At 41.6% G+C, this 26516-nt stretch overlaps 1 protein-coding gene across 8 annotated transcripts in view; it reads right to left on the bottom strand.

Annotated features, from left to right (window-relative positions):
- Nucleotides 1–10234: 10234 nt before the first annotated feature.
- ILF3 (interleukin enhancer binding factor 3) overlaps nucleotides 10235–26516 on the bottom strand; it is a 35456-nt gene continuing 19174 nt past the window's right edge. For 2 of the 8 annotated variants that reach the window (XM_058173077.1, XM_058173080.1), the window contains exons 13-20: nucleotides 20953–21111; nucleotides 20303–20440; nucleotides 20033–20206; nucleotides 19700–19853; nucleotides 19336–19389; nucleotides 14963–15313; nucleotides 12772–12894; nucleotides 10235–10868 (exon numbers count right to left, since the gene is read on the bottom strand). In XM_058173077.1, coding sequence (XP_058029060.1) covers nucleotides 10738–10868; nucleotides 12772–12894; nucleotides 14963–15313; nucleotides 19336–19389; nucleotides 19700–19853; nucleotides 20033–20206; nucleotides 20303–20440; nucleotides 20953–21111 — 1284 coding nt within the window. In that variant the 3' untranslated portion in view covers nucleotides 10235–10737. Of the gene's footprint in view, nucleotides 10869–12771; nucleotides 12895–14962; nucleotides 15314–18215; nucleotides 19025–19335; nucleotides 19390–19699; nucleotides 19854–20032; nucleotides 20207–20302; nucleotides 20441–20952; nucleotides 21112–26516 lie in introns of those variants that run through there. The other 6 variants (XM_058173078.1, XM_058173084.1, XM_058173082.1 and 3 more) reach the window with 4 other exon arrangements.

Raw genomic sequence — 26516 nt, 5'->3', positions numbered from 1 at the left:
ACACCTATCCTCGCAGGCTGCACTGGCTACCTGTGGCCTTCCGGGTGCGCTTCAAGGTGTTGGTGAACGTCTTTAAAGCGCTCCATGGCATAGGGCCGGGTTACTTACGGGACCGCCTGCTGCTACCGAATACCTCTCACCGACCCGTGCGCTCTCACAGAGGGACTCCTCAGGGTGCCGTCGGTAGCGACAGTGTCGTCTGGTGACACCCAGGGGAAGGGCCTTCTCTGTGGGGGCTCCCGCCCTCTGGAACGAACTCCCCCCAGGACTTCGTCAACTTCCGGACCTCCGAACCTTTCGCCGCGAGCTTAAAACCCACTTATTCATCTGCGCTGGACTGGGTTAGTTTTTAAGTTTATGGGTTTTTTAATGGGTTTTAGTCCTAAATTTTAATTGAGGCCAATTTAATAAGTTTTTTAATTGTATTTTAATTGTATTTATAGTGTATTGTGTATTTTTTTTACTTGGCTGTGAACCGCCCTGAGTCCTTCGGGAGAAGGGCGGTATACAAATTTAAATAATAATAATAATAATAATAATAATTTTACGGGGGAGTACGTTTTTTAACATTTTGGGCATTTAAATTAGTTTTTTAAGGGGTGTTTTTAATTATTGTGTGTATTTATATTTTATCTGCCTGTTCACCGCCCTGAGTCCTTGGGAGAAGGCGGTATACAAATTAAATAATAATAATAATAATAATAATTTTACGGGGGAGTACGTTTTTTAACATTTTGGGCATTTAAATTAGTTTTTTAAGGGGTGTTTTTAATTATTGTGTGTATTTATATTTTATCTGCCTGTTCACCGCCCTGAGTCCTTCGGGAGAAGGGCGGTATACAAATTAAAATATTATTATTATTATTATTATTATTATAGATTGTAGACTATACAGAGGTCAGTTACAATACTTAGTACACTGGAAACGGTACCCTTTGTCTGAAGCTACATGGGTCAAAAGTTGGAATGTGAAAGCAGATAGGCTAGTCAAACAATTCCACGATAATTAACCTGATAAGCCAAAGGGTCCCCCCAGGGAGGGAGAGGTGGTTAGGAACATGATTAACCTCCTGTATTATTCTCTTTCCAAGACACCTGTCTTTTCTGAGGGGGGGCAGTGTTCTGTTTCCCTTCCCCCAATACTCCCAGCAAAGAGTCCGTCAGAGGCCTTCCTTTTTTTTCCTTTTATTTACATAGATACATGTCCTGGCCACGTCTACCCACGGGCCTGCCAAGTTTCTGGAGATAACGAGGAAATTATAGATAAGGCCAGAATTACTCACGAATATATTCTTCCCTCCATGAATTAGCTCGCGCCAAATTCATTGCTTTGTCCAAGACAAAAAACCAGGAAGTCCCGCCTCCTATTTATAGTCTCTGCAGATGTCACTGCATGACAATTATGACTTGGCTTTGTCCCAACTCTTCCGCTGCTGCGCACGCCGATCAAGTCTTCGTAATCTTGCGTCCCTCCAAAACTGTTCTTGGGGCGTTGCCAAATCAGAAGAAGGCCCGGGAGAATCAGGCCTTGCCGGCCCCTCCCTTTGAGTGGGTGCCAGGGAGGGAGAGGGCTCAAGAGAAGCAGGGCTTGCCAGGTCTTCTCCCTCATTTTCTGAATCATCCGAGTCCAGGAGTCTGGGTCCAGGAACCTGGGTCACAACAGGCAGCCTGTCAGAACTGAAAACGATCTTTCTATTTTTGAGCCTTCAGGCCTGCCACAAATTCTACTGTGGGAAAATGGGAAAGGGGATTGTATAGAGCAGGGGTCCTCAAACTATGGCCCGCAGGCCAGATACAGCCCACCCAATCCATTAATCTGGCCCGCGGGGGACCCAGAGACTGCCCTGCCCACTTCACCCCACCCATAGCCAGCCCTTTGGTTGAGTTTAGGACTTACCTTAACAAGCATTGCTTCCAAGAGCTTAGTGCCAGGTACCTGCGGTCTTTCCATTCATCCTGAGCGAAGCCGAGAAAAAGCAGAGAGGGGCGGGAGAGCATGAAGAGCCCCAGTGCAGCACTCTTTCCTGCTGGCCAGATTTTCATGGAAGTGCACATCTCCCGGTCCCGGGCTGGATGTGGGGCCCGAGGTGGAGGGGAGGGGAAGCAGGTAGCCCTCAGGGGAGAGTGCCACCATGGCATTAAGCAGGTTTAGGCATCAACCCTTCACCGCGTCCTCTTTGCTTGCAGCTACCCACCTCTGGCCTGATATAGTTTGAATAGTGGTAGACCATGGCTTCTGGCATTGCCGGGGGGAGGGGCAGGCAGCCAAACTACATCAGGCCAGAGTCCAAGTGCAGAGGCAATGGCACAATGCCAGAAGCCATGTCATTGCTGTTTGCCTGCCATATCCCCACCTGCATGCCAGTAGTTGTATGTCACCGCACCTCTTGCTCTCTCCCCCAGCCTGTCACCAATCATATTGCACACTGCCCCCTTGGTCACTCCCCCAGCGCCATTGCTGTCACCCACCATTCAATTGGCTGGGGGCTATTTGTCCCATGCAGCCAAAGGCGCAATTCAAAAGGTGTGCAGGGACGAAGTGCCAGGGCCTCATTAGCTGTGGAGAATGTCCAGGAGAAGGCCAGCAGAGGAGAAAAGCTGGCTGTAAATCGGCTGAGGCAGGCGACTGGGGGCTAAACCAAGGGTCGGTGTCTAAAAATCCCATTCCAACCAAGGAAACCTCATGTCAACCCTGAGCTACAAATATTCTCCATTATTAGGGAAGGGGAGGGAGAAAACAGAGGAAGATGGGAAGGGGAGGAGGAAGAATTGTCCCTCCTAAGGCTTCGTGTTATGTTAATGAAGGAAATACAAATGTGTTGTGTTTTTATGATGTGAAGAATTGGAGGAAATACCTGTCTTATCTCCAATATCAGTTGGAATTTTTTTTTGTAATGCAAATGGTTCTTGTACTTGCCGTTCTTCGTTATAGGAAATATAGGCATAGGTGTGAAATTTCATACCCCCTAATTTGGTTTGGCTCCAGCAATAGGTTGGTCTGTTTTTAGTTCTTTGTAGTGCTGTATCAAGTTCTCTCTGGGTCAAATGGTTTAAAGTGGTGATCACAGGTAACCCAAAAGCACCTCTAAGAGCACCCAGGAGGGGGCGGGGAGATAGCAGGAGCATGTTGCCGTGTCTCTGCAGTCTGTCACTGAACGACTGCTGTAATGCTGTAACATGCATAATTTTTGGATCAGGTCATACTTTTTTGGGGAGGGTTGTAATTCTGAACAGTCAGAATAGGCAGCTAATTGAACTGTTGTGACTTGAGGAATACATTTAGTTCTACTTAAGCTATGTAAAAACTTTTTATTAGAACAGGTAGACATTAAAACCAATTATCTAGTGAGATACTGAGCTATTTCAAGCAAAAGCTATGAAGTAATTGAAGTTTTAATTTTGTCTCTTCTATGACTTAAATGGTCCTTTCCAAGTGGTATTATTCTACTTCTCCATTCCTTCCAATCCTGATATGTAATTTGCTAAATAGGGTTAGAAACTTATTTTAATTCATTGTGACATCTGGGTCCTAAGAGTTGTAACTGTTGTTTGCAGTTTGTATCTTTCAACTTTATTTTTAAGTGTACAACCAAAGCTACATCTGATTTATATAGGAGTAATACTCTAGACCAGTGATCACCAACCGGTGGTCCGTGGACCACTGGTGGTCCGTGAGAAAATTTTGGTGGTCCGTAGAGAAATCGTTGCATTTCTCTTGAGGAGCCCAGTCAAGGTTTCCTGCGCCACTCACGCTTCAGCGCTTTGACTCCCAGAGACAGGATGGGGTCCTTCAGGCAGTTAGCTTGGCTGCCTGTTAGCAGAGAGAAGCAGCCAGTCATCCCTGGCTTTGCTGTCCATTGCAGACGCTAGATCGGCCCCCTGCAAACTCTTGTCTCTCAAAGAGTGCTTGATGAAGCAGCAGGGAAACTTTGGCCAGGCTCCTTGAGAGCCAAGAGTTTGCAGAGGGCCGATCAAGTGTCTGCAATGGACAGCAAAGCCAGGGTTGACTCCGGCTGCTTCGCTCTGCTGTAGTGCTTCCTGGATGCGGTTTACTGCTCCGAGCCCCAAGCACTCCAAGCCCCAAGCGCCCCCTCATCAGTCCCCCGCAGCAGCTCCCCTCCTGCTGACAGGTCAAGTGCAGCGCCAGCTCTCATATGCCAAGTCGAGCCCTTTGTCTACTTCAAGCCATCCCCCATCAGGGGGATCCCACAAAGCCTTCGCTACCCCTTCCACTCTTCTGCCCCCAGCCAGCCTTTTGGATTTAATAATAATAATAATAATAATAATAATTTAATTTGTATACCGCCCTTCTCCCGGAGGACTCAGGGCGGTGAACAGGCAGATAAAATAAAGACAATACATTCAATAAAAACAATATTATAAAAAACTTATTCCAATAGCCTAAATTTAAAATACAATACAAAATATAAAATAAACCCCAATAAAATCCATATTTAAAACCCTATTAAGCCAGTCCTGCTCGAAAGAATAGATATGTTTTAAGCTCGCGGCGAAAAGTCCGGAGGTCTGGAAGTTGTCGAAGTCCTGGGGGAAGCTCATTCCAGAGGGTAGGTGCCCCCACAGAGAAGGCTCTCCCCCTGGGGGTCGCCAGCCTGCATTGCCTGGCTGACGGCACCCTGAGGAGGCCCTCTCTATGAGAGCGTACCGGTCGGTGGGAGGCATGTGGTAACAGAAGGCGGTCCCGAAGATATCCCGGTCCTATGCCATGGAGCGCTTTAAAGGTGGTAACCAACACCTTGAAGTGCACTCGGAAAACCACAGGTAGCCAGTGCAGCCTGCGCAGGATCGGTGTTATATGGGAGCCACGAGTGGCTCCCTCTATCACCCGCGGCTGCATTCTGAACTAACTGAAGTCTCCGGGTGCACCTCAAGGGGAGCCCCATGTAGAGAGCGTTACAGTAGTCCAGGCGAGAAGTGACGAGGGCATGAGTGACCATGCATAAGGCATCCCGGTCAGAAAGGCGCAACTGGCGGACCAGGCGAACCTGGTAAAAAGCTCTCCTGGAGACGGTCGCCAAATGATCTTCAAAGGACAACCGTCCATCCAGGAGAACCCCCAAATTGCGCACCCTCTCCATTGGGGCCAATGATTCGCCTCCAACAGTCAGCCGCGGTTGCAGCTGACTGTACCGGGATGCCGGCATCCACAGCCACTCAGTCTTGGAGGGGTTGAGCTTGAGCCTGTTTTTCCCCATCCAGACCCGCACGGCCTCCACACACGAGACAACACTTCAACAGCTTCATTGGGGTGGTCAGGGGTGGAAATGTACAGCTGGGTGTCATCCGCGACAGTTGATAACTCACCCCAAAACCACTGATGACCTCGCCAGCGGCTTCATATAGATGTTGAACAGGAGGCGAGAGAACCGACCCCTGTGGCACCCCACAAAGGAGGCGCCTCGAGGTCGACCTCTGCCCCCTGCCAACACCGTCTGCGATCGGTCGGAGAGATAGGATGAGAACCACCGGCACGGTGCCTCCACCCAATCCCCCCAACCGTCGCAGCAGGATACCATGGTCGATGGTATCAAAAGCCGCTGAGAGATCAAGGAGAACCAGGGCAGAGGAATAACCTCTATCCCTGGCCCTCCAGAGGTCATCCACCAATGCGACCAAAGCTGTCTCAGTGCTGTACCCGGGTCGGAAACCGGACTGGAACGGGTCTAGATAGACAGATTCATCCAGGTACTGGGGTAACTGGTGTGCCACCACACTCTCAACAACCTTCGCCACAAAGCGAAGGTTGGAGACTGGACGATAGTTACTCAAAACAGCTGGGTCCAGGGAAGGCTTCTTGAGGAGGGGTCTCACCACCGCCTCTTTCAAGACGGTGGGAACAACACCCTCCCTTAGAGAAGCGTTAACAATCCCCTGGAGCCAGCCTCGTGTAACCTCCCGGGTGGCCAGCACCAACCAGGAGGGACACGGGTCCAATAAACATGTGGTGGCATTCAGCCGCCCCAGCAACCTGTCCATGTCCTCGGGAGCCACAGGGTCAAACTCCTCCCAGATGGTCTCAACATTTGGTGGAAATACTGAGAGATTGGGTGGCTACGGCCAGGACGAAAAGGAAGAAGAGCAGCAGCAGTTCCAGGAGGAGGAGGAAACCTGGTAATAGGGTATCTTTACCTGACTTTTCTGCACAAAGGCTTGTCTCCTGCCTGACTCTTTCCTCTTCTTTCCCTGCAGCTCTTGCTGGGGGGGGGGGGAGACCCTTTTTGTACCCAGAAAAAACTTTGTACTTTCCAAAGTTCACTTTTCCAGCGTTAGCTGCTCAAATCCCCTTTGTGATTTTTAAAAATTATTTACATCGGGCATCCCTTTCTGATATCTCCTGTTTTCTCATTGATTCCCCCCCCCCAACCATTACTTTTCCAAGTCCTCCATTTGCTTCCAACCTGCTTTTTTTTTTTTTTGCCTAAAACAAAGATTTAGAAACACCAGGCTTAAGACTTTTCTTTGTATTGGATTTGTGGATAAATCCCAGGTACGAATATGCCTATGCATTTAATATAGGAATGAGTATAAATTCTTAAAAGAAACTTAGCATGAAGCAGGGAACTGAGATTTGTTAGCTTTGCTTTCTTTGCTGCATTGCCTTGGTTATGTTGTGCAAAAAATAATAATGGTGCACTGGTTAAAGGTGGCTGAGCCTCCCCCCGCCCAGTGGTCCATGGGATTTAAAATTATGAATTTGGTGGTCTCTGAGGTCCAAAAGGTTGGGGACCTCTGCTCCAGACCCACAGAGAGAGGAAAAATGATAGCTTGCATGTTAATTTTTAATTTTTTTACCCATTTTCATAAATAACACAAAGTGGCAAACTTACCTAATACTCCTTTCTCATATTTTCTACATAACTCCCATGAGGCAAGCTGGATTGAGAGTATGTGACTAGCTCAAAGTCAAATAACTGGCTTTCATTTTTAAGGTAGGACTGGAATTTAGTCTCATGGTTTCACAGAAATCTAAGTGTCACTACCAGAATGCCATTTTATTTCTGAAAGCCATGTTACTGTATAAAAGACATGTCTGTGCAGTATATGCTTAGTTATGATTAGACCTTGTATTTGATATAAGAAAATGGTCCAGTACCATGGGTATTTAATTATAAAGTATAGTGCCCAATCTACATCACAAATGAAGCAAATTCTTGGAACCAAACCTTGAGGCTAAGGCCTAGTTTTGGTCTCTAATCTATCTTGCTGAGCAAGGTACCAAGTTTCCCTGAAAATAGGACCAGGTCTTATAATTTTTTTTACTCCAAAATAAGAGCTAGGGCTTATTTTGGGGGGATATTTTTTCCCATGTACGGGAGGCCCACTTCTGCTTGCTCGTGGCCGCAACAGGACAGGAGGCCGCATGGCATACCAGTGCCGCCGCCATGAAGTGAGATGTATGTGGAGCTGTGCCCCACGCCCCACACCAGCTTGCCTCAGGGCCACAGAGCCAGGCCATCCTTGCCCCAACACATGCGTCGCCTCACAGCAGCTTCAGCAACCTCATTCAGCAGGATCCCCCGTGGCTGCTGGCCCATCTCTACTCATGGCTGCAATGGAGTAGGCAAACCAAGAGACAGTGGGATGCAGTGGATGGTTGGCCGCAGGAAGCTCATCTTCACGTCTCTTGGCTTTCCCATGGCCTGCACAGCACATAGGGATCACCTGCGTCCCCCCTGAACCTCTGCCTCCATCTGCCACCATGCAAACATGAGCCTCCATTGGTCAGCTGGCCACTCAAGCCCTTGCTGACTTTTGGCTTTTCTGCATGGTCTGTTCAGATCACATGCCTCCTCCCCCGTCTCTGTGGGCTGCTTGGACAGGTAATCAACTCACTTGTGCTGCGCAGGCTGCTGGACACCATCAGCCCCCAAACCTTTGCCACCTCTGGCACTGGCCACGCCCCCCATTGATGATTTTTGGGGTAGGGTTTATATTAAATATAAAGGTTCCTCTCGCATATCTGCGCTAGTCGTTCCCAACTCTGGGGGTGGTGCTCAACTCCATTTCAAAACTGAAGAGCCAGCACTATCCGAAGACGTCTCCGTGGTCATGTGGCCAGCATTACTAAACACCAAAGGTGCGCAGAACGCTGTTACCTTCCCACCGAAGGTGGTCCCTATTTTTCTACTTGCATTCTTTATGTGCTTTTGAACTGCTAGGTTGGCAGAAGCTGGGAAAAGTAACAGGAACTCACTCCATTACACGGTACTAGGGATTTTAACCGCTGAACTGCCGACCTTTCAATCGACAAGCTCAGCGTCTTAGCCGCTGAGCCACTGAGTTGCTAAAGCATGCTAAAAATCAGGCTAAGGGTTATTTTTTAGGGTAGGTCTTATTTTCAGGAGAACAGGATAGCTGGAGCCTTCTGCTTGTTTCGTTGATTGCGATACAATGGTCCTTTTTGTTTCTCCATATTTAACAATTTAATCTCATATTTTATTCACTTGCCTCAAGTTGCAGCATCAGAAAACATTCTGCATTCCTGTTAGTTGTGCTATATGATTATACTACATGAATAATAAAATAGAACTCAAAATGTCTAATTCCTCTACACATGAAGCCAGATTAATGTTTTAATACATTAATTTGTAGTTTCTTTGTAGTTTTTTGTAGAATTACAATTTGTAGAATTGTAGTTTTTTATATTTGAGAACTTTTTTTCCAACTGATACAGCAGATTTAAATCACTGATCTTTTTCAAAACAATGTATTTTTCTTCAAATTTTTCAAAACAATTGCTTTTTTTGATGATGCATTATCAACAGGCTTATTTGTCATCAGTTTAATATATCCACTTGTTTCTAAAGTTTATTGCCAAATGTCACAAACTTTAAAGATGCTTGCTTTGAGATAATGCTAATAAATTTACATGCTAAATTTTGGGGTACACAATTTAATATAATTTCCCTTGTTGGTTTCAATCTACCCATGTTTTCTCAGAAACAAGACCCGGTCTTATTTTCTTTTGACCACTGCAAAAACAGCTAGGGCTTCTTTTTGGGGGGTATCTTAATTTTTTTGAGGTGCAGGACACACATCCCAGGATTGCAATGCTGAAGGCTTGGGCTGGAGCCTTTTTGGCGATCCACAGGAAAATGGGGAGGGGGATTTTCAAGCCTATCGTCCTTTTCTCAAGCCTAGCACAGACACACATCCCAGGATTGCAATGCTGAAGGCTTGGGATGGAGTGTTTTTGGGATGTACATCTGTGCTGGCCTTAAGAAAAAGACGATAGGCAGGAAAATCCCCCTCCCCATTTTCCTGCCGATCACCCTTTTTTTAAAGCGACATTTGATTGCTTGAAACGGACAGGCTGCACTTTGCTTCTACCATAAGCACGCGATTCCCACAATATTCCAGAATTGCCTGCAATTCCCGTTGCTGTGAGAGGCTGCACACTGCCTCTGGGCGGGGGAGACTCAGTCCCCCAATTGCCCTCCACCACTTCTCATCAAATATGTGTGTGTGCGTGTGTGTGTGTGTGAGAGAGAGAGAGAGCGCTCCAGACCTGGTGGAGTGCAAACTGGTCGCTGCCTGCTCCAAAGCCACAAGGTAAGCTGCAGAAGACAGGGGTCCTTGGCTGCAAGGTTGCCTGGTGGCATGGGCAGGGCTGGGGATAGCAAGAGTGCTCTGAAACATCTCCAGGCGCCCAGTGAGACAGAACTCCCAACCCTCACTGGCTCAGCTGATCCATGGGCTGTGATTAAGGGGCCAAGCAGCCATGAGGTGACTGGGGAAGGGCTGCCTCCTGTGCTGGCCATGCCCACCCCCTTCACTAGGGCTTGTTTTTGGGGTAGGGCTTATATTAGGCCCATCCCAAAAAAACGGGCTAGGACTTGTTTTTGGGCTAGGCCATATTTTCAGGGGAACACGGTATATCCTTTTAAGCCACAATATATACTGCACATAATACAGAGTCCAGGAAGCCACCGTAGCAGAAAAAACATGCACAATCAAGAAAACCCATAATTCCACACTGTCTCATTTCTTACTAATTCTTTTAAAGAAATTAGATTTAAGATAATTTCAGTTAATAAAAAAATCAAATGCACATGAGTATTATTGGCATAAAAACTAGGGTAAAGGAAGGGTATTTTAATAAAATTAATAAAAATATAACATAGTAACATTTCTTTAAGATTAAAAATTATTGGTGTTATTCTTTTACTGTTTAAGAAATAGTTTTGGGGCAGAATAACATTCTAGACAGAAACATGAAGAGTTTATGTTTATTTGTCTACATTCAGCATAATCCAGGAACTGTCTGAATGAACCAGACATACAAACCCACTCTTTCCCACAAATTTTAAAAATAAATCACTTATAAAACTGAAAAACACTAAAGCATTAAAATACAGAAAGCTTTTTTAAACTCACTTCACAAAAGCAGAAGACATCCCTTATCCATTTAAAGCAATCCTGTATGTTAATACCTGAATTTAATTTAAATGAAAGAGGGATGTTGAACTCAAATTCTATTTAGACAAAAAAACTGAAATGGCAAACTAACAAACCATTAAATACACCATTAAATGTCCAAAATACAGCTAATTATGGAATCACAATGTACTCAACCATTAGTGACTGATATCACAAAGAGCACTGCAACATGGAAACAGGGTTTACATGTTTACTGTGATGCAATAAAACTTAATATTCAAAGGTTATGCAAATTTAGGAGAAACAAAGATACAGACCCATCAAGAACAAACTAGTTTATCTATATTGATAGTTCATGCTGTGGTCATTTCTGCCATATCCAGCTTGCGGAGGTTGGTAGGAATTGGGAGGTCCACTGTAATTCTGATTTGAAGCTGGAGAATTATAATTTGATTGAGAATATCCACCTAGAAAAATTGAAAGTTACCTTAATATACCACTGTAAATGCTACTAGTTATTTTCAATTACAGTTGAAACTCAAAAAATTAGAATATCATGCAAAAGTTCATTTATTTCACTAATGCAATTTAAAAGGTGAAACTAATATATGAGATAGACTCATTACATGCAAAGTGAGATAGTTCACGCCTTGATTTGTCATAATTTTGATAATTATGAAACCCCCAAATTCACAATCTCAGAAAATTAGAATATTGTGAAAGGTTCAATATTCTAGGCTCAAAGTGTCCCACTCTAATCAGCTAATTAAGCCATAACATCTGCAAAGGGTTCCTGAGCCTTTAAATGGTCTCCCAGTCTGATTCAGTAGGAATCACAATCATGGGAAAGACTGCTGACCTGACAGTTGTGTAGAAAACCATCATTGACACCCTCCATAAGGAGGGAAAGCCTCAAAAGGTAATTGCAAAAGAAGTTGGATGCTCCCAAAGTGCTGTATCAAAGCACATTAATAGAAAGTCATGTGGAAGGGAAAAGTGTGGAAGAAAAAGGTGCACAAGCAGCAGGGATGACTGCAGCCTGGAGAGGATTGTCAGGAAAAGGCCATTCAAAAGTGTTGGGGACTTTGAGGCTGAAGTCAGTGCATCAAGAGCCACCACACACAGACGGATCCTGGACATAGGCTTGAAATGTCGTATTCCTCTTGTCAAGCCGCTCCTGAACAATAATGTCAGAAGCGTCTTACCTGGGCTAAAGAAAAAATGAACTGGTCTGTTGTTCAGTGGTCCAAAGTCCTCTTTTCTGACAAGAGCAACTTTTGCATCTCATTTGGAAACCAAGGACCCAGAGTCTGGAGGAAGAATGGAGAGGAACACACTGCAAGATACTTTAAGTCCAGTGTGAAGTTTCCAGTCTGTGTTGATTTGGGAAGCCATGTCATCTGCTGGTGTCTACCAGGAAATTTTGGAGCAGTTCATGCTTCCTTCTGCAGTCGAGCTTTATGGGGATGCTGAATTCATTTTCCAGCAGGACTTGGCACCTGCCCACATTGCAAAAAGTACCAAAACCTGGTTCAATGCCCATGAGATTACTGTGCTTGATTAGCCAGCAAACTTGCCTGAACTGAACCCCATAGAGAATCTATGGGGCATTGCCAAGAGAAAGATGAGAGACATGAGACCGAACAATGCAGAAGAGCTGAAGGCCGCTATGCCACATCCATGCCACACTGCATTGAGGCAGTAATTGATGCAAAAGGGGCCCACACCAAGTACTGAGTACCTATGCATGCTTATAATTTTTCAGAGGTCTGATACTGTTCTATGTACAATCGTTGTTTTATTGATTTCATGTAATATTCTAATTTTCTGAGATTGTGAATTTGGGGGTTTCATGAGCTATCAGCCATAATCATCAAAATTATGACAAATCAAGGTGTGAACTATTTCGCTTTGCATGTAATGAGTCTATCTCATATATTAGTTTCACCTTTTAAGTTGCATTACTGAAATAAATGAATTTTTGCACGATATTCTAATTTTTTGAGTTTCAACTGTATTATGCATAAGAATATTTAGAACACAGAACTAAACATAAACATTGCAACATGTAGGCTTTATTTCAGATCACTTAAGAATATTTGACTATTGCTCCTTGACTAAGTGCTCTGGCATATATGCACATTTGGAGAACAGGACCTCTCAGTTGAGAGGCATCCCATTCCTCTTCCCTCCTTCTTTTCTAATGCCTAGAGCTGAAAAATTCTTTCCCTTGAGTTTTATTCATTACATTCATTAAGAGTTACGGATATAAAGAGTATTGACACTGACCATAGATAACAGTTGGCCATTCAGCCAATGCAACATGTCTCACTAACACAAAAGTATTTGCATGTCTAACTCTATACTGACCTTGCTTACCTTGGTAAGATGATCCTCCTCCACCAGCTCCACCCCCATAGCCACCAGCATTGTAGGAAGCACCTCCTGAACCATAGCTATTTGCACCACCTCCTCCACGTCCACCACCATAATCTGCAATCAAAGAATGCATATTAAATCACCTATATAAACTACTTTGAACATATGATAGTCTGTCTCCATTTTCTATATATAAGTTGCTCACCACTTGTCTCTGTGCAGTCCTAAAACATAGTAGCAGCAACAAAAAACTATTCTGCACCTGGATGCCAGAAAAAGCAATGCATGAATACTTTTCTATTATAGGTATTTCTCGATGAATGGCTAGCATGGGGCCCAGAATTTCCATCATAACATGATATTTGTTGCGGTATCAAACTGACTGACCCGATTTAACATTTTTGTGGTAGCTGTAAAGCAAATGCGGTAGTCATAAAACAAACATGGCAGGCATTAACCCATTGTCTGCATGGGCAGATTTTTCTTGTGAAAACAGGAAGTGAACACTAGTTTCCAGCAAAAAATAATAAATTGCTCTCATGTGATTGTGAGATGCTGCAAACGACCATAAAATGTGATCATGTGACTGCAGGCCCCCTCATTGGAACTTCAAATATGGGTCATAAGTATCTTGTGGGAGTCTGTCATAAGTCAAGACTATCTTCTGCTTTTTTCCAAATTGTGCTGTCTAGATTTTGTTTATGTTTATTCAGGCAATTTTGAGATTCAAGGGTGAATCAGGCTGAGGAGAACCAGACTTTGCCACATTTCAATTCAATTTGTTAAGTTGTTTGAAATAAACTTTCAAAATATTATTCTAAATCACTTCATTTAGTTCTCAGCTCAATATCTGCTAGTTCACAAGTTTAAATTGCTCTTTGAGTTTTAAATTGTTTCACAAGTTTCACATTGCTCTTTGTTCATTGCAATATTAGACAACTTCCAACAATTACAGGTAGTCAACGTACAAGTTTGTTTAGTGACTGGTCAGTTACAAAAGCATTAAAAAAAGTCACTCCACCATTTTTCACACTTATTGCTGTTGCAGCAGCGGTCATGTGATCAAAACTCAAACACCTGCAACTGGCTCATATTTATGATGGTAACAGTTCCCAGGGTCATGTGATCACATTTGCAACCTTCTGTCAAGCAGTCAACGGGAAAGCCAGATTTACTTAACAACCGTGTTACTAACTAACATGGTTAGTATGGTTACTAATTAGCAAGTGCAGTGATTCACTCAACTAATGTGGCAAGATAGTAAAATGGAGCTAAATTTACTTAACAAATGTCTCACAAAGCAACAAAAATTTTGAGCTCAATTGTAGTTGACACAACCACTCATAAATACTATTTTCCCCAAAATAAGTACCACCCTGAAAATAAAGCCTAGCCCGATTTTTAAGTGTGCGCCCAATATAAACCCTACTGTAAAAATGGGTAGATGGGTGTGGTCAGCACAGGAGGCAGTGAGCACATGCGGACCAACAGTGTCTATCAGCAGGCATAGCCTGCACAGCAGTTGAGTTGGTTTCCTGTCCAAGCAGCAGGCAGAGGGAGGAAGGGAGGCACAGTCTGGATGTGCCACACAGACTGCAGGAAAGCCAAATTGATAGTACAGAGGGGACAGCCGTGGGAGGCTTATCTTCATGTCTCTCGGCTTGCCTACAGCCTGTAGGATTGCATGCCTTCCACCCTGCGCCTCTGCACAAAGACACCCTCCCACAGTTGGCTGCCCGTTCCAGATTGACTCTTGCCTTTCCCCACAGCCTGTCCAGATCGCATGCCTCACCCTGCCTCTGCCTGCTGCTTGGACTCACCTGCACTGCACAGACTGCCAAGGAACCAGTGGGCTGCTGCCTCTGCCACATACCATCGGTCCCTGTGTGCTTGCCTCTTACACACGCGCCAGGCAGAGGGGGGGAGCACCCAGCTGGGCTGATCATCCTGAAATCGTGTTTCTCAAAAAGTAAGCCCTACTGCTTATTTTGGAGCCCCAAAAATATGACTGGGTCTTTTTTTGGCGAAACACGGTAGCAGTGCTTAAGCCAGTAATTACTTTTTGAACTATTCTCATCTTTTCTGTCATATCTTTAAGCATATTTGCCATAAACCAGAACTAAGCTTATGCAATATCTATTTGAATTTCCAACTCCCACCCCACCATCCACAAGAAACTCACTGAATTTACTTTCATAATTGTAGTCTGATCCTCCGCCACTGCCACCAGGAGAGTTGTAGGAATTTGAGTAAGAAGCATAGTTGCCTTGGTTATAGCCCTTCTGCTTGCCTTGTGGCGGACCATAATTGCCATATTGGTTTTGGTTATATGATTGTTGCTGTTGACCTTGATGGGACTGATACCCTGAGCCATAAGAAGGTTTCTGCTGTCCACCATGTTGTTGTTTTTTCCCAGCATGCTTAGGAGGAGCAGGAGTGCTGTAATCACCACCTTGATAATAGGAACCATAGCCAGAAGAACCTCCTCCTCCTCCCGTATTGCTCGAATGGCCACCATTACTGTAAAACTGGCCTAAAGAGAAGAGAGCAGGGTCAACCACTATGAAGGCAATACTCATGTTTAATATACCATATTCATGAATATGACAGTGTGAAATTGTTCTGAACTGATCTCTTCTCAATTAAGAAACATTAAGTAGGCTGTTTGCAAAATAAAAAAACAAAAATACTTGCCAAATGAAATGTCCTAATTCCTGTTGACAACTGTAAGGACTGAATACAGTATATAGTTCTGCCATGAGGTATACGCCATGTGCACTATTAAGCGAGTGGTTTTTTTAAGGATTAATTTTATTACTGAACTACAGTACTCTTGGTCACTCAAAAATATTAATAAATCTCAAACTTGAATACTTAAGAGGTTTTGGCTTTCTTAGGGGAATATCTGTGTGCACAATTATTGGGCAACTATTCATGTGCAGATTGTGCAACTAAATGAAAATTGTTTCCTCTCACTTAGTTTCATCTGTTAAAGTGAGAATAATCAACAACTAAAAAAGTTACATTTCTGACATTTAAAAAAAAAAGTGACCCATATAGCCACTCTTCTTTTCAATAAGTCGTAAGCCTTCCATTCATGAAGTCTGTCAGTTTCTTGATCTGTTGACAATCAACTTTTTGTGTAGCAGGAACCACAGCCTCCCAGACACTGTCCAGAGAGTTGCACTGTTTTCCTTCACCGTAAATCTCCCCTTTAAGAAGGGCCCACAAGTTCTCAATAGGGTCACGTGAGGAAGGGGGCCATGTCATTATTTAAGGCCTTTACTGGCTAACTATGCAGTGGAGTACTTCGATGCATGTGATGGAACATTGTCCTGCAAAAAAATAATGGTCTTCTTGAAAGATGCAGACTTCTTCCTGTACCACTGCTTGAAGAAAGTGTATTTTAAAAACTGGCAGTAAGTTTGGGAACTGATTTTGAGTCCTTCTTCAACCCAAAAATGTCAAACTAGCTCATCTTTAATACCAGCCGATACCAGGACCTCATCTCTACCTTGCTCATGTCCAAATTGAAGTGGAGCTCTGTGCCTGTTACTGATCCAGCCATGGGCCATGTCAAGAATCACTCTCATTTCCTAAGTCCATAAAACCTTTGAAAAATCTGTCTTCAAATATTTCTTGGCCCAGTCTTGTCATTTCAACTTATTTGGTTTTATTCAGTGGTGGTTGGGTTTCAGCCTTTCTTAACTTGGCCATGTCTGAGCATTGAACATCATGTACTTCTGGGCACTCGAGGTAGGTTGCAGTTCTGGAATATAACAGCACTGGAGGATAATGTGTTTCTGGTAGCTTCACATTTGATTCTTCTCAAATCTTTGTCAGTTTTGTTCTCAACACATTTCTTGCAACCCTTTTGACTATTTGCAACAAAATGTTTGATGGTTCTGTGATCATGCCCCAATATCTTAGCAATTTCAAGAGTGCTGCATCCCTCTGAAAAGACTTTGTACAATCTTTGACTTTTCAGACTCAGTTAAATCTTTTTGACCCATTTTGCCTGAGAAAAGAAGCTGCCTAATAATTATGCACATCTTAATATAGGATGTTGATATCTTAGGCCACACTCTCATTACAGAAATAAACATCACCTAATATCCTTATATCCAATAAGCATTCAAGTTTATACAGCTTGGAAGTGGAAAATATACATAAAAATGAAACTCAAAATACTCACTTGCCTAATAATTATGCAGTGCATCATTATACATTACATTAATTAGTCCTATCATGTTCAGCTGCATGTAATTCAAAATAATCTAAATACAGCATTTTGCACAATGTCAGTCTTTTGTAAATAGCAATTTTCCACATTAGAATTAAAAATTATTCCAAATATTAAACATATTTCAGTTGGTGACAGAATGCAAAATAGAAATGGTGACAGCTGGAAACAAAATCGAAGTACTTACAACAATGTGCACAGTATATATACTCTGCACAAAATGTTCCCTGCATGGCACAGGCAGAAACACATGCATTCTTGGTGTATTGGCAAGAGCAGAGCAAAGTCAAAGCCGCTAATGGGAGTAATACACAAGAAGAAATGTACAAAAGTAATGGGAAGGAATGAATAGAAAGATTGGCAGGTGGGTTTAGAGCACAAGCTATCTAGAGGAAAGAACTTAGATGTTCTAGCCTTTCTCATTAAGAACCCTCTAGATCAGGGGTATCAAACTGGTGGCCTGCAGGCCAGATGCATCACCCTCACACCACACCCACCCCAGCTCTGCGAATGGGAAAAACATTGTGAAACGTCACATGACAGCAACGCGATACAGCAAGTTTGACACCAGTGCTCTAGATTGTGCCCTGATCAAAACCTGAAAAAAAAAAGTCCACTTCTGAGCCACTGCATGCTCATTTTGTGCATGGGGAAAAACTGCTATTCATTTTAAAGGGTTTGGCTCTCTACTTAGAATTCAATCCGAAGTTTATGTCTCAAGTCATGTACAACCAGATTTTTTTGTTAAAGAAACACAAAACGCATCAGTTCTGACACATAATTAGCATACAAGTTACCAATTATTATGCTTTATAAAAACATAAAGCTACATGCTTAAAAAGTGGGAAAGGTTATAAGTGAACTCACAGTTGTGGTTCAGCAAGGTCATGTACAAAAAAAACATAAACCTGGTTACTTGGGAGTAATTTTACTTCTTAATCCAAATTATTCTTAAAACACATTCAGAGCAACTGCTTCTTCCAGAATAACAGCATTTAAGAATGAGTTTTTTTACTTAGTTTTGCTTTTAAATTGATACCAAATGTCATTTTTATGTTTAGAGCCTTTTTGCAAATTTGTATCTCCACTGTACTTCCACTTATTTCATTAATTACTAATTTAGTACGTTTAACATTGTTCCTAAGATAACAATCAGACTGAGCACATTTAATATGACTACTAAAGCAAAGAGAACCAAACAATCCATTTATTAAAAATGTTAATAACTAGTTCATTCCCTGTGCCTTTCAATGTTCAGTAGTTTTCATGTCTTGTGATACTACATTTATCTTCTAGGGACATGTACTGGAGAACAAGAAAAAAGAGCCACATCCTATAAGAACTGCAACAAACCCACTGCAGTTAATCAAACCACTGAAATGTTAAAGATAATACAACCCAACAAGTATAACTCAGACTTGCACGTTATATTAATGTAAGAAACCAATGGATGTAGAGATTAAAACCAGCACATATAAGTCAAGAATATGCATGCTCAAAATTTAGGCTGTTGTAGTTTCAGAATTATTAAAAGGAATTTTGCCTTTTTACAAGCATTTACGAACTTTTTGGGACTGAAATCTGTACAAAATCTCTTGAAAATTTAAGACAAAAAGGTAGCATATTTTTGCAAGTTCTGTTAAAATAAAATGCTTTCCATAAAAAGCAAACAAAGGCCTTTTGCTTGTAAGCAGAACAGAGTTGGCTCTTATTGTGCACAATGCACAGACATTCCTTGAACCTTTGCTCCCCAATAGTGTACATCCATATGATCAAAGGCAAGTCACAATTAAAACTGCCACTGTTTGTAGGCTAAGTTTCAGAAAGCTGCGGTGAAAAGCCACTGTTGAGAAACCCAGTGAAGCACAGGGACACAGCACGAACACATTGGTTTTGGAGTTCGAGAAAATTGGAGTAAAAAGTTGTTTTATGTGCAATACTTTTAGATGATCTAGGAAGACCCAAAATCATGATAGCCGTAGCAGTCTGTGAAAAAGTCACCTACAAAAGGGGGAGACAGAGCAGAGGAAAAAAAATTAGAATTTTTGAAAATGGCAAAATGTGCCACATTTTTAAAAATTATTTTTTATTTCTCTGCTCCCGTCATCCCCCTCCCCATCAAAGGCCTTTCAAAGCAAAATTGTGTATTTTAGGGAGAACTGTTTTACAAAAATGGTGTATTGCTTCACTTGGCTTAAAGCAGAGAAATTTAAAATCAACTTTAAAGAGATATTTGGTCATTTTATTATGCAAAATAATACTGAGTTTGTTATCCCAGAGTGTTGTCTATTTTTTTCCCATCAAACACTTACTATAGCCTGCTGTTGCAGAGTTGCCACCATAGCCATAACTTCCATATCCAGCCCCTAGAAAAATACCGAAAACATTATACAATTGGAAGTATGTTAAATGAATTGAGTTTTTAATATCTAAATATCTTGCACATTATCTAAATATTCTGACACATACAAAGTGGATTCTAGAGAACCTAGTCTAGCCAGTATTTCCCAAACCCAGCAACATTTGGCTACCCAAATGGAGTAGCCAAATTCCAAATGTTACAAATAGAATAAGCTCAAACTTAAGATAAATTATAACATTTCAAAGGGAAATTAAGTTGCATAAGACAACATAGTATTGTTTCTAAATGTCATAGTGCTAAATAAAAGTACTCACCAGCATTCATATAACCTCCATGATTGGCACCACCAAATCCACCTCTGCCCCGGCCTCTGCCCCGGATATTTCCTCCTCTGCCCCGGCCCCGCATGTTTGGAGGAGGAGGTACTTCAGCATGCATAGGCCCTGCCATACCATAGCCTGGATTATGCTGTTGAAATCAGAAAAATGTAAGAAAAGTGTTTATTCCTGGCTCTGGCCACTTAAAGCACCTGAAAACTGTATATTCAAATGTGCTTTAAAATATTTATTAAACTTTTAAGCCTCAGTTTTTAAAGAAATGCACAGGTTATTTCCAATATAATCATAAACTGTAGTGCATATGCCTACCTTTACAGGAAATTTGGGTCCACCTCGTGCTGGCATAGGGGCTCTTTTCTTCTTCTGCTCTATTGGGAGGGGAGCATCTGGAAAAAGCTTTTCTAATGCAGCCAGTGCAGCATAAGCTTTAGCCACCTTTTTATTTGAACCAGCTCCTTGGAACTTCTGGCCATCAACCTCAACCTTCAAAATGAGAAATGATTTCAAGAACAGAACTATTAACTTTTACAAAATATAACAGCAATTATGAATACAGTTTTGTGGACCAAGTCATCTCACCTCCATCACAAACCGTTTGTCATGACTGCCACCAGTTTCTGAAATCAGCTCATATTTTAAGCCACGCCGTTTCTCATTGAGTTCCATAACTGGATTTTTTCCATGCTTGGTTAGTATTGGTCCCTGCTGTTTCACATTCTAAATAAAAACATCACAATGAAAACATGTCTAATTAAATGTTAAAAAGCACTAATATTTCCTCCAATATTTCAAAACTATAACTTACAAGTTAAAGAAAGATTAAGTGCATACCAAACCAATTACTTACATTATCCTGTCCCTAAATTTATAAAGTATCTAAATAAGCCAGCACAGATCTATTGGTATTTTAGCTAGTTTGTTAGAAATATCCTCAATGTATGGAAACATGCTCTGGATAGAAGCTAATATGCAGATCACTAAGATTTGCACAGTGATAGTAATTATTTAGTAATTATTTCCTTAAACAAACCATAGAATACTAAACAGAAAGGTGTTTTCTAGAAAATATGATTCTATGATGAACACCCTCAAAAATGTTAGTGATAGGAGAGCTAAGTGGAATGAAGCAAAGCACACAGAAAGATAATAGTTTTAAAATTTATAAAATGAAGTAGAAACGTAACACATAGAGATATGAAGCAGCTAAGAGCATAGTAAGTCATGTTCACCTCTGTTTGCTCAGAAGGAGAAGCAGCACTAGGAGTACAAATAATTTCCACTACAGGAGGAACAGCAACTGCAATTGGTTTCTGATCAGTTTCTTCTGCTGATTCATCACCTCTCTCTTTGCCTTCCACACCTGTAGGCAGTCCCATGTCTTGCAGAACCTAAAACAAGAAATTAGCTATAATTGTTCTAATGCTGTCTATTGTACAGCTTATCAACTTTAAACTATCCTATTGCCTATCTTGAAAGAATAGCCCACACTCACTCAAAACCGAAGTAATCCATCTTTCATTAGTTGGCTGTTCAGCACGTGACTTTAAGAAGTTGTATTTAGTCTCTACATGGCAAATCCAGATGTTGAAGGGAGCAAATAAAAAAGTCTGATTTAATTTATATTTAAATTTTACTGAAACTAAATTAAATCAGGGGTTCCCAACCCCTGGGTTGTGGCACAGTACAGGGCTATGGCCATGGCCCATTCAGAACCAAGCTGCGGAAATGGCCAGCAAGTGCACATGTGCAGCTCCCAGCTCCACTTGCATGAGCAGCAGGCAAGTGCACGCTCGTGAAGCTCCATTTGTGCAAGGGGAAGGTGCATGTGCCTGCTGCTCATGCTTGTGCAGAACCATCCCCTTACTCCCCCCCCACCAGCTGGTCCGCAAAACCAGGAATATTGGCGACAGCTGAACTACCATATTTTTCAGCTTATAAGGCGCACCTTAATTTTTGGGGAGGAAAACAATAAAAAAAGAATTCTGCCTCTGCCTACCAGCATCAGGATCAGCGGCACCCTCATTCAGATTTCGATAACGAGTAGCACACATCTTTTTTAAGTTTAAAATAAATCCTATCACTATATTTAACTGGAGTGGGTAGGGTGGGGTGGGGGATGATTTTCATGGGGGCAGAAAGAGGGACTTGACACCGAAGACTACACTCTCGAGACGCCCCCCCCCGGTCTTCCTACCTATAGCTGTAGGCGTTGAAAGCTTGGCTTTCTCGCAGCAAGGCCCCATAGAGACGCAGCACTTCAGTCCTCCTGGACGCTGCCATCTTGTAAACATGGTGCCGGGCTTCCCGGCAAGCCCCCTGCACCTTTGCTGCCTTGGTCGGAGCCTGATTCCGGAAGCAGCCCGGGGAAGCACAGAGGTTGGGACTTGGTTGGCAAAGCAGGTGCTGTGCAGGGGGCGTAAGGCAAGACACTGCCAACCAAAAACACCATTGCTGCGATCTCTGCTGCCTTGATTCCAAAAATGGGGCATGCGGAGGCAAAGAAAGAGCACCGCATTTTCGGGTTGTTCCAGGAAGCGGAGACCACTGCAACAGTTTTCAGGTGGCAGCACCTTGCCTTACATCTCCTGTGCAGTGCCCAGCAAGCCACTAGTTCCTTGAAAATGCAGGCCCACTCAGCATACCTGAAGCCTGCAGGTGGTCTGCACAGACCACCTTCACCCTATGCTGCACAGCAGCCATGGGGGCAGAAAACTTGGGAGGTTAAGGAGAAGTCTATTGCTGTAGGGAGTGGGGATCTCCAGTCCTCGCACAAGTTGTGAAAGCAGCCATCAGAACTGCTGGAGCTGCTTTCAGACAGACCTTAGAACTTGGGAGTTCTCAGTGGCTAAAGGGAAAGAAGGAAACTCTGGCCACATTGAGAACATACACACTCCTATTGTTGGAAGAAGGGGAGAAGGTCTGCTTCTCCTGCAGTCCCCCCCTCCCGCCATCCTTGCGCCTTCCCTTGAGCCTACACTCCTCCCTCCTCAGCCACCTTCTCCTCCCAAACAGTCTTCGTGACCAGAGGGGCTCCATCCGCAGTCGAAGTTGGTTCTCCCCCTTGCTCTCTTAAACTGGAATGGAGTAACTGATACAAGAAGGGATAAGAGAACCTCCTCCAAGAAGATACCTATACATGCAAAATTACCAAAATCCTTTTTTGAAATGATGGAAGACTTTGAGTTTAGAGATATATGGAGGTTACGGAATCCAGATGAGAGAGATTTTACTTTTTTTTCTGATAGGCATCAATCTTTTTCACGTATTGATTTTATTTTAATTTCTAATGACTTGCTTTCTAGGGTGAAGAAAACGAAGATATTTCCGAGGTGTTTAACTGACCATAGCCCAGTATGGATGGAATTATTACAAGGGAAAAAAGGTGGTAGAACATGGAGGTTGAATGAAAATCTGTTTAGATATGAGGATAATGTAATTTATTGTAAGAAACAGTTGAAAGAATTTTTTGATTTTAATATGTACAAAGGGACATCTATAGGAACTGTGTGGGAGGCGAGCAAAGCGTTTATTAGAGGGATATTGATTTACTTGGACAATAGGCAAAGGAATAATAAACAAAGGCAGCGTAGGTACTTGGAAGAAGAAATTCAAAGGAAGCAACAGTTATTAATTCAAAACCCACAAGATCACAAACTTAAAGAGGCTATAAAAATATTACAGAGTCAATTTAATATGTTAATGGCAGACCAGGTGGCAACGAATATACAATATGCTAAACATAATACCTTTTGTAATGCAAATAAACCTGGGAGATGGTTGGCATATAATTTAAGGAAGAAACAGAAAGCACGTGTCATACAAAAAATAGAATATAAAGGTAAAGAGATATATCAACAGGATAAAATTAAAAGGCATTCTCAGAATTTTATACTGCACTATATGCAAAAGACAAAATATTGAATAGGGACATTTATGATTATTTGAAAGATTATAAGGTTAATATTCTAACATTAGAACAGAGGAGGAGCTGAATCGGCCGATAGCTACTGGAGAAATAGTGGAGGCAATTAAACAATTAAAATGGGAAAACCCTGGTACAGATGGTCTTACAGCAACTTATTATAAAAAACACAGGATGAAATATTAGGCCCACTTAAAGAATTATTTAATCAGATACAATTAGGGTGGAATACCCCGTCATGGAAAACATCTTTTATTTCACTGATACCAAAAGAGGAGCAAGACTGCTCTAAACCTGGTAACTATAGGCCGATTTCACTTTTAAATAATGATTATAAGATTTTTGTAAAAATAATAGCAAATAGATTAATGTTAGTTTTACAACAAAGAATTCATACTGATCAATCTGGTTTTATAAAAGGGAGGCAGATGAGGAATAATGTTAGACAGATTATTAATATATTGGAATATTTGGAAAGAAGAATACTTCAGCAGCACTTATTTTTTGGATGCAGAAAGCCTTTGATCGATTGCATTGGGATTTTTTATTTAAATTAATAGAGAAAATGCAATTTGGAGACTGTTTTATTAGAATAATTAAAGCGATTTATGGAGAGCAAACAGCACAGATTATAGTAAATGGTAGTTTGACAGAAGTTATTAAGATTGCGAAAGGAACAAGACAGGGATGTCCCTTATCACCATTATTGTTTGTTTTGACTCTGGAACCATTATTAGATAAAATACGAGAATTAATGAAAATAGAGGAATTAAGATTAGACAATATGAGTACAAAGTTAGAGCTTTTGCAGATGATGTAGTGGTTACGTTAACAAATCCTATAAATTCAAGTAGATTTTTGTTGGAAGTAATTGATAAATATGGAAAGGTATCAGGATTTAAAATAAATCAGAATAAAACAAAAGTGATAATTAAAAATATGTCTATACAACAGAAACAAAAACTAGAGGAAATGACAGGATTTGAGGTAGTAAAAAAGGTTAAATATTTAGGGGTCTATATTAGCTCATCGAACAAGAAACTTTATAAGAATAATTATGACTTGCTATGGCAAAAAGTTCAGAATGATATGAGTGGCTGGAAGAAATTGCAGTTATCCCTATTGGGAAGGATTGCGGCTATTAAAATGAATGTGTTACCTAGATTTTTGTTTCTGTTCCAGATGATACCTATAATTAAAAAGGATAAAAATTTGGAAGATTGGCAGATTGGGATTAACAAATTTATATGGCAGGGTAAAAAGGCGAGGGTTAAAATGAAAATAATACAGGACTCATGGGAAAGAGGTGGTTTAAGAATGCCTAACTTTAAATTATATTATGAAGCAGTAGCCCTTTCAGTAATAAGTGACTGGTTTAACTTAACAGAGGAAAGAATTTTGAATATAGAAGGTTATGACTTGTTATATGGATGGCATGTGTACTTATTTTATGAAAAAAAAGTGGATAGGGCTTTTAAGAATCATGTGTTGAGAAGTGCTCTTTATGGTCTGGAAAAAATATTCCTATAAATTAGAATACAAGATTCCTATATGGGCGAGCCCTAGACATGCAATAGAGAATATAAATATAGAACAGAAACAGGAAATGATTACTTATAAAGAACTTTTGTATGCTGAAGGAGGTAGATTGCAATTAAAATCATTACAGGTATTAAATGAAGAAGGGAGGAATTATACTTGGTTTCAATATGGGCAAATAAGTGCTAGATGGAAAGAAGATCAAAAATTGGTATAATGCAAAGGAGGAAAATTTAATAAAGCAAATTAGAAATCAGACCCAGGAGCATATAAAGAGATTGTATAATGTGTTGCTTGAAATAGATTCGGATAGGATTTGGTAAAGGATTGTATGATAAAATGGGCACAGAATATTCAGGAACCAATAATGTTGGAAACATGGGAGAAAATTTGGGTTAGAAATGTTAAGTTTACACAAGCACAGAATTTAAGGAAAATTTTTATAAGATGTTTTATAGATGGCACTTAGATCCCAAAAATTATCATGTATGTATCCTAATATCCAAGCGAAATGTTGGAGGTGTGATTGTGATGATGCTACATATTTTCATATTTGGTGGACTTGCAAGAAAATTAAGGTCTTTTGGATAAGAATTTGGTGGATTATTCAAAATGTACTGAAGAAGAAGATAAAGTTCCTGCCACAATTTTTCCTTTTGGGAATTATAACGGATTGTACAGGGATTGAGACTAAATTGATTCTTAATTTAATAACAGCAGCAAGACTGTTGATTGGACAATACTGGAAGAAGAAGATACCTACAATAGAAGAATGGATACTGAAAGTCATTAATTTGGCTGAGATGGCTAAAATCTCAGCGTTTTTAAAAGACAATACGAGGAAAGATATTTAATTGAATGGAAAAATGGATTATCTACAAAACAGATATCAGATTAAGAAATATCAGATTGCCTTTGAATAATTAGAAAGTTATTTTATGTAATGGGAGGGGTTGGGAGATGAAAAGCTTTGGATGTGGTTATTTGGATTGGAAGGGAAAATTTTATTCTATGTTTGGTTTATGTATAACAATACCTTGTGATTGACCCGGGAAGCCGGGGGAGGAGGGGAGGGGTTTTGGGAGGGGGGAAAAAGGGGGAAAATGTTTTTGTTTTTTAAAACTCTTTCAATAAAAAAAAAAAAAGAAGAAGAAATGTCTCGGCTCCCCACAGCTGCTTGGCGTTTTGACTACCCGAAACAGATCAGCCCCACCTCTGCAGTGCCCACCTGCTGCTTTCTCCCAGGATCATTTATCAACAAGTCAGAAAAGCAGTGCAGTCCAGTTTAAGAGAGCGGGGGGGGGGGGGGAGGAGAGGAGGTGGACCAACTTC

This window comes from Ahaetulla prasina, chromosome 2 (assembly GCF_028640845.1).
Source record: "Ahaetulla prasina isolate Xishuangbanna chromosome 2, ASM2864084v1, whole genome shotgun sequence".
Classification (NCBI taxonomy): domain Eukaryota; kingdom Metazoa; phylum Chordata; class Lepidosauria; order Squamata; family Colubridae; genus Ahaetulla; species Ahaetulla prasina.
This window is presented reverse-complemented; position numbering and strand designations above follow the sequence as displayed.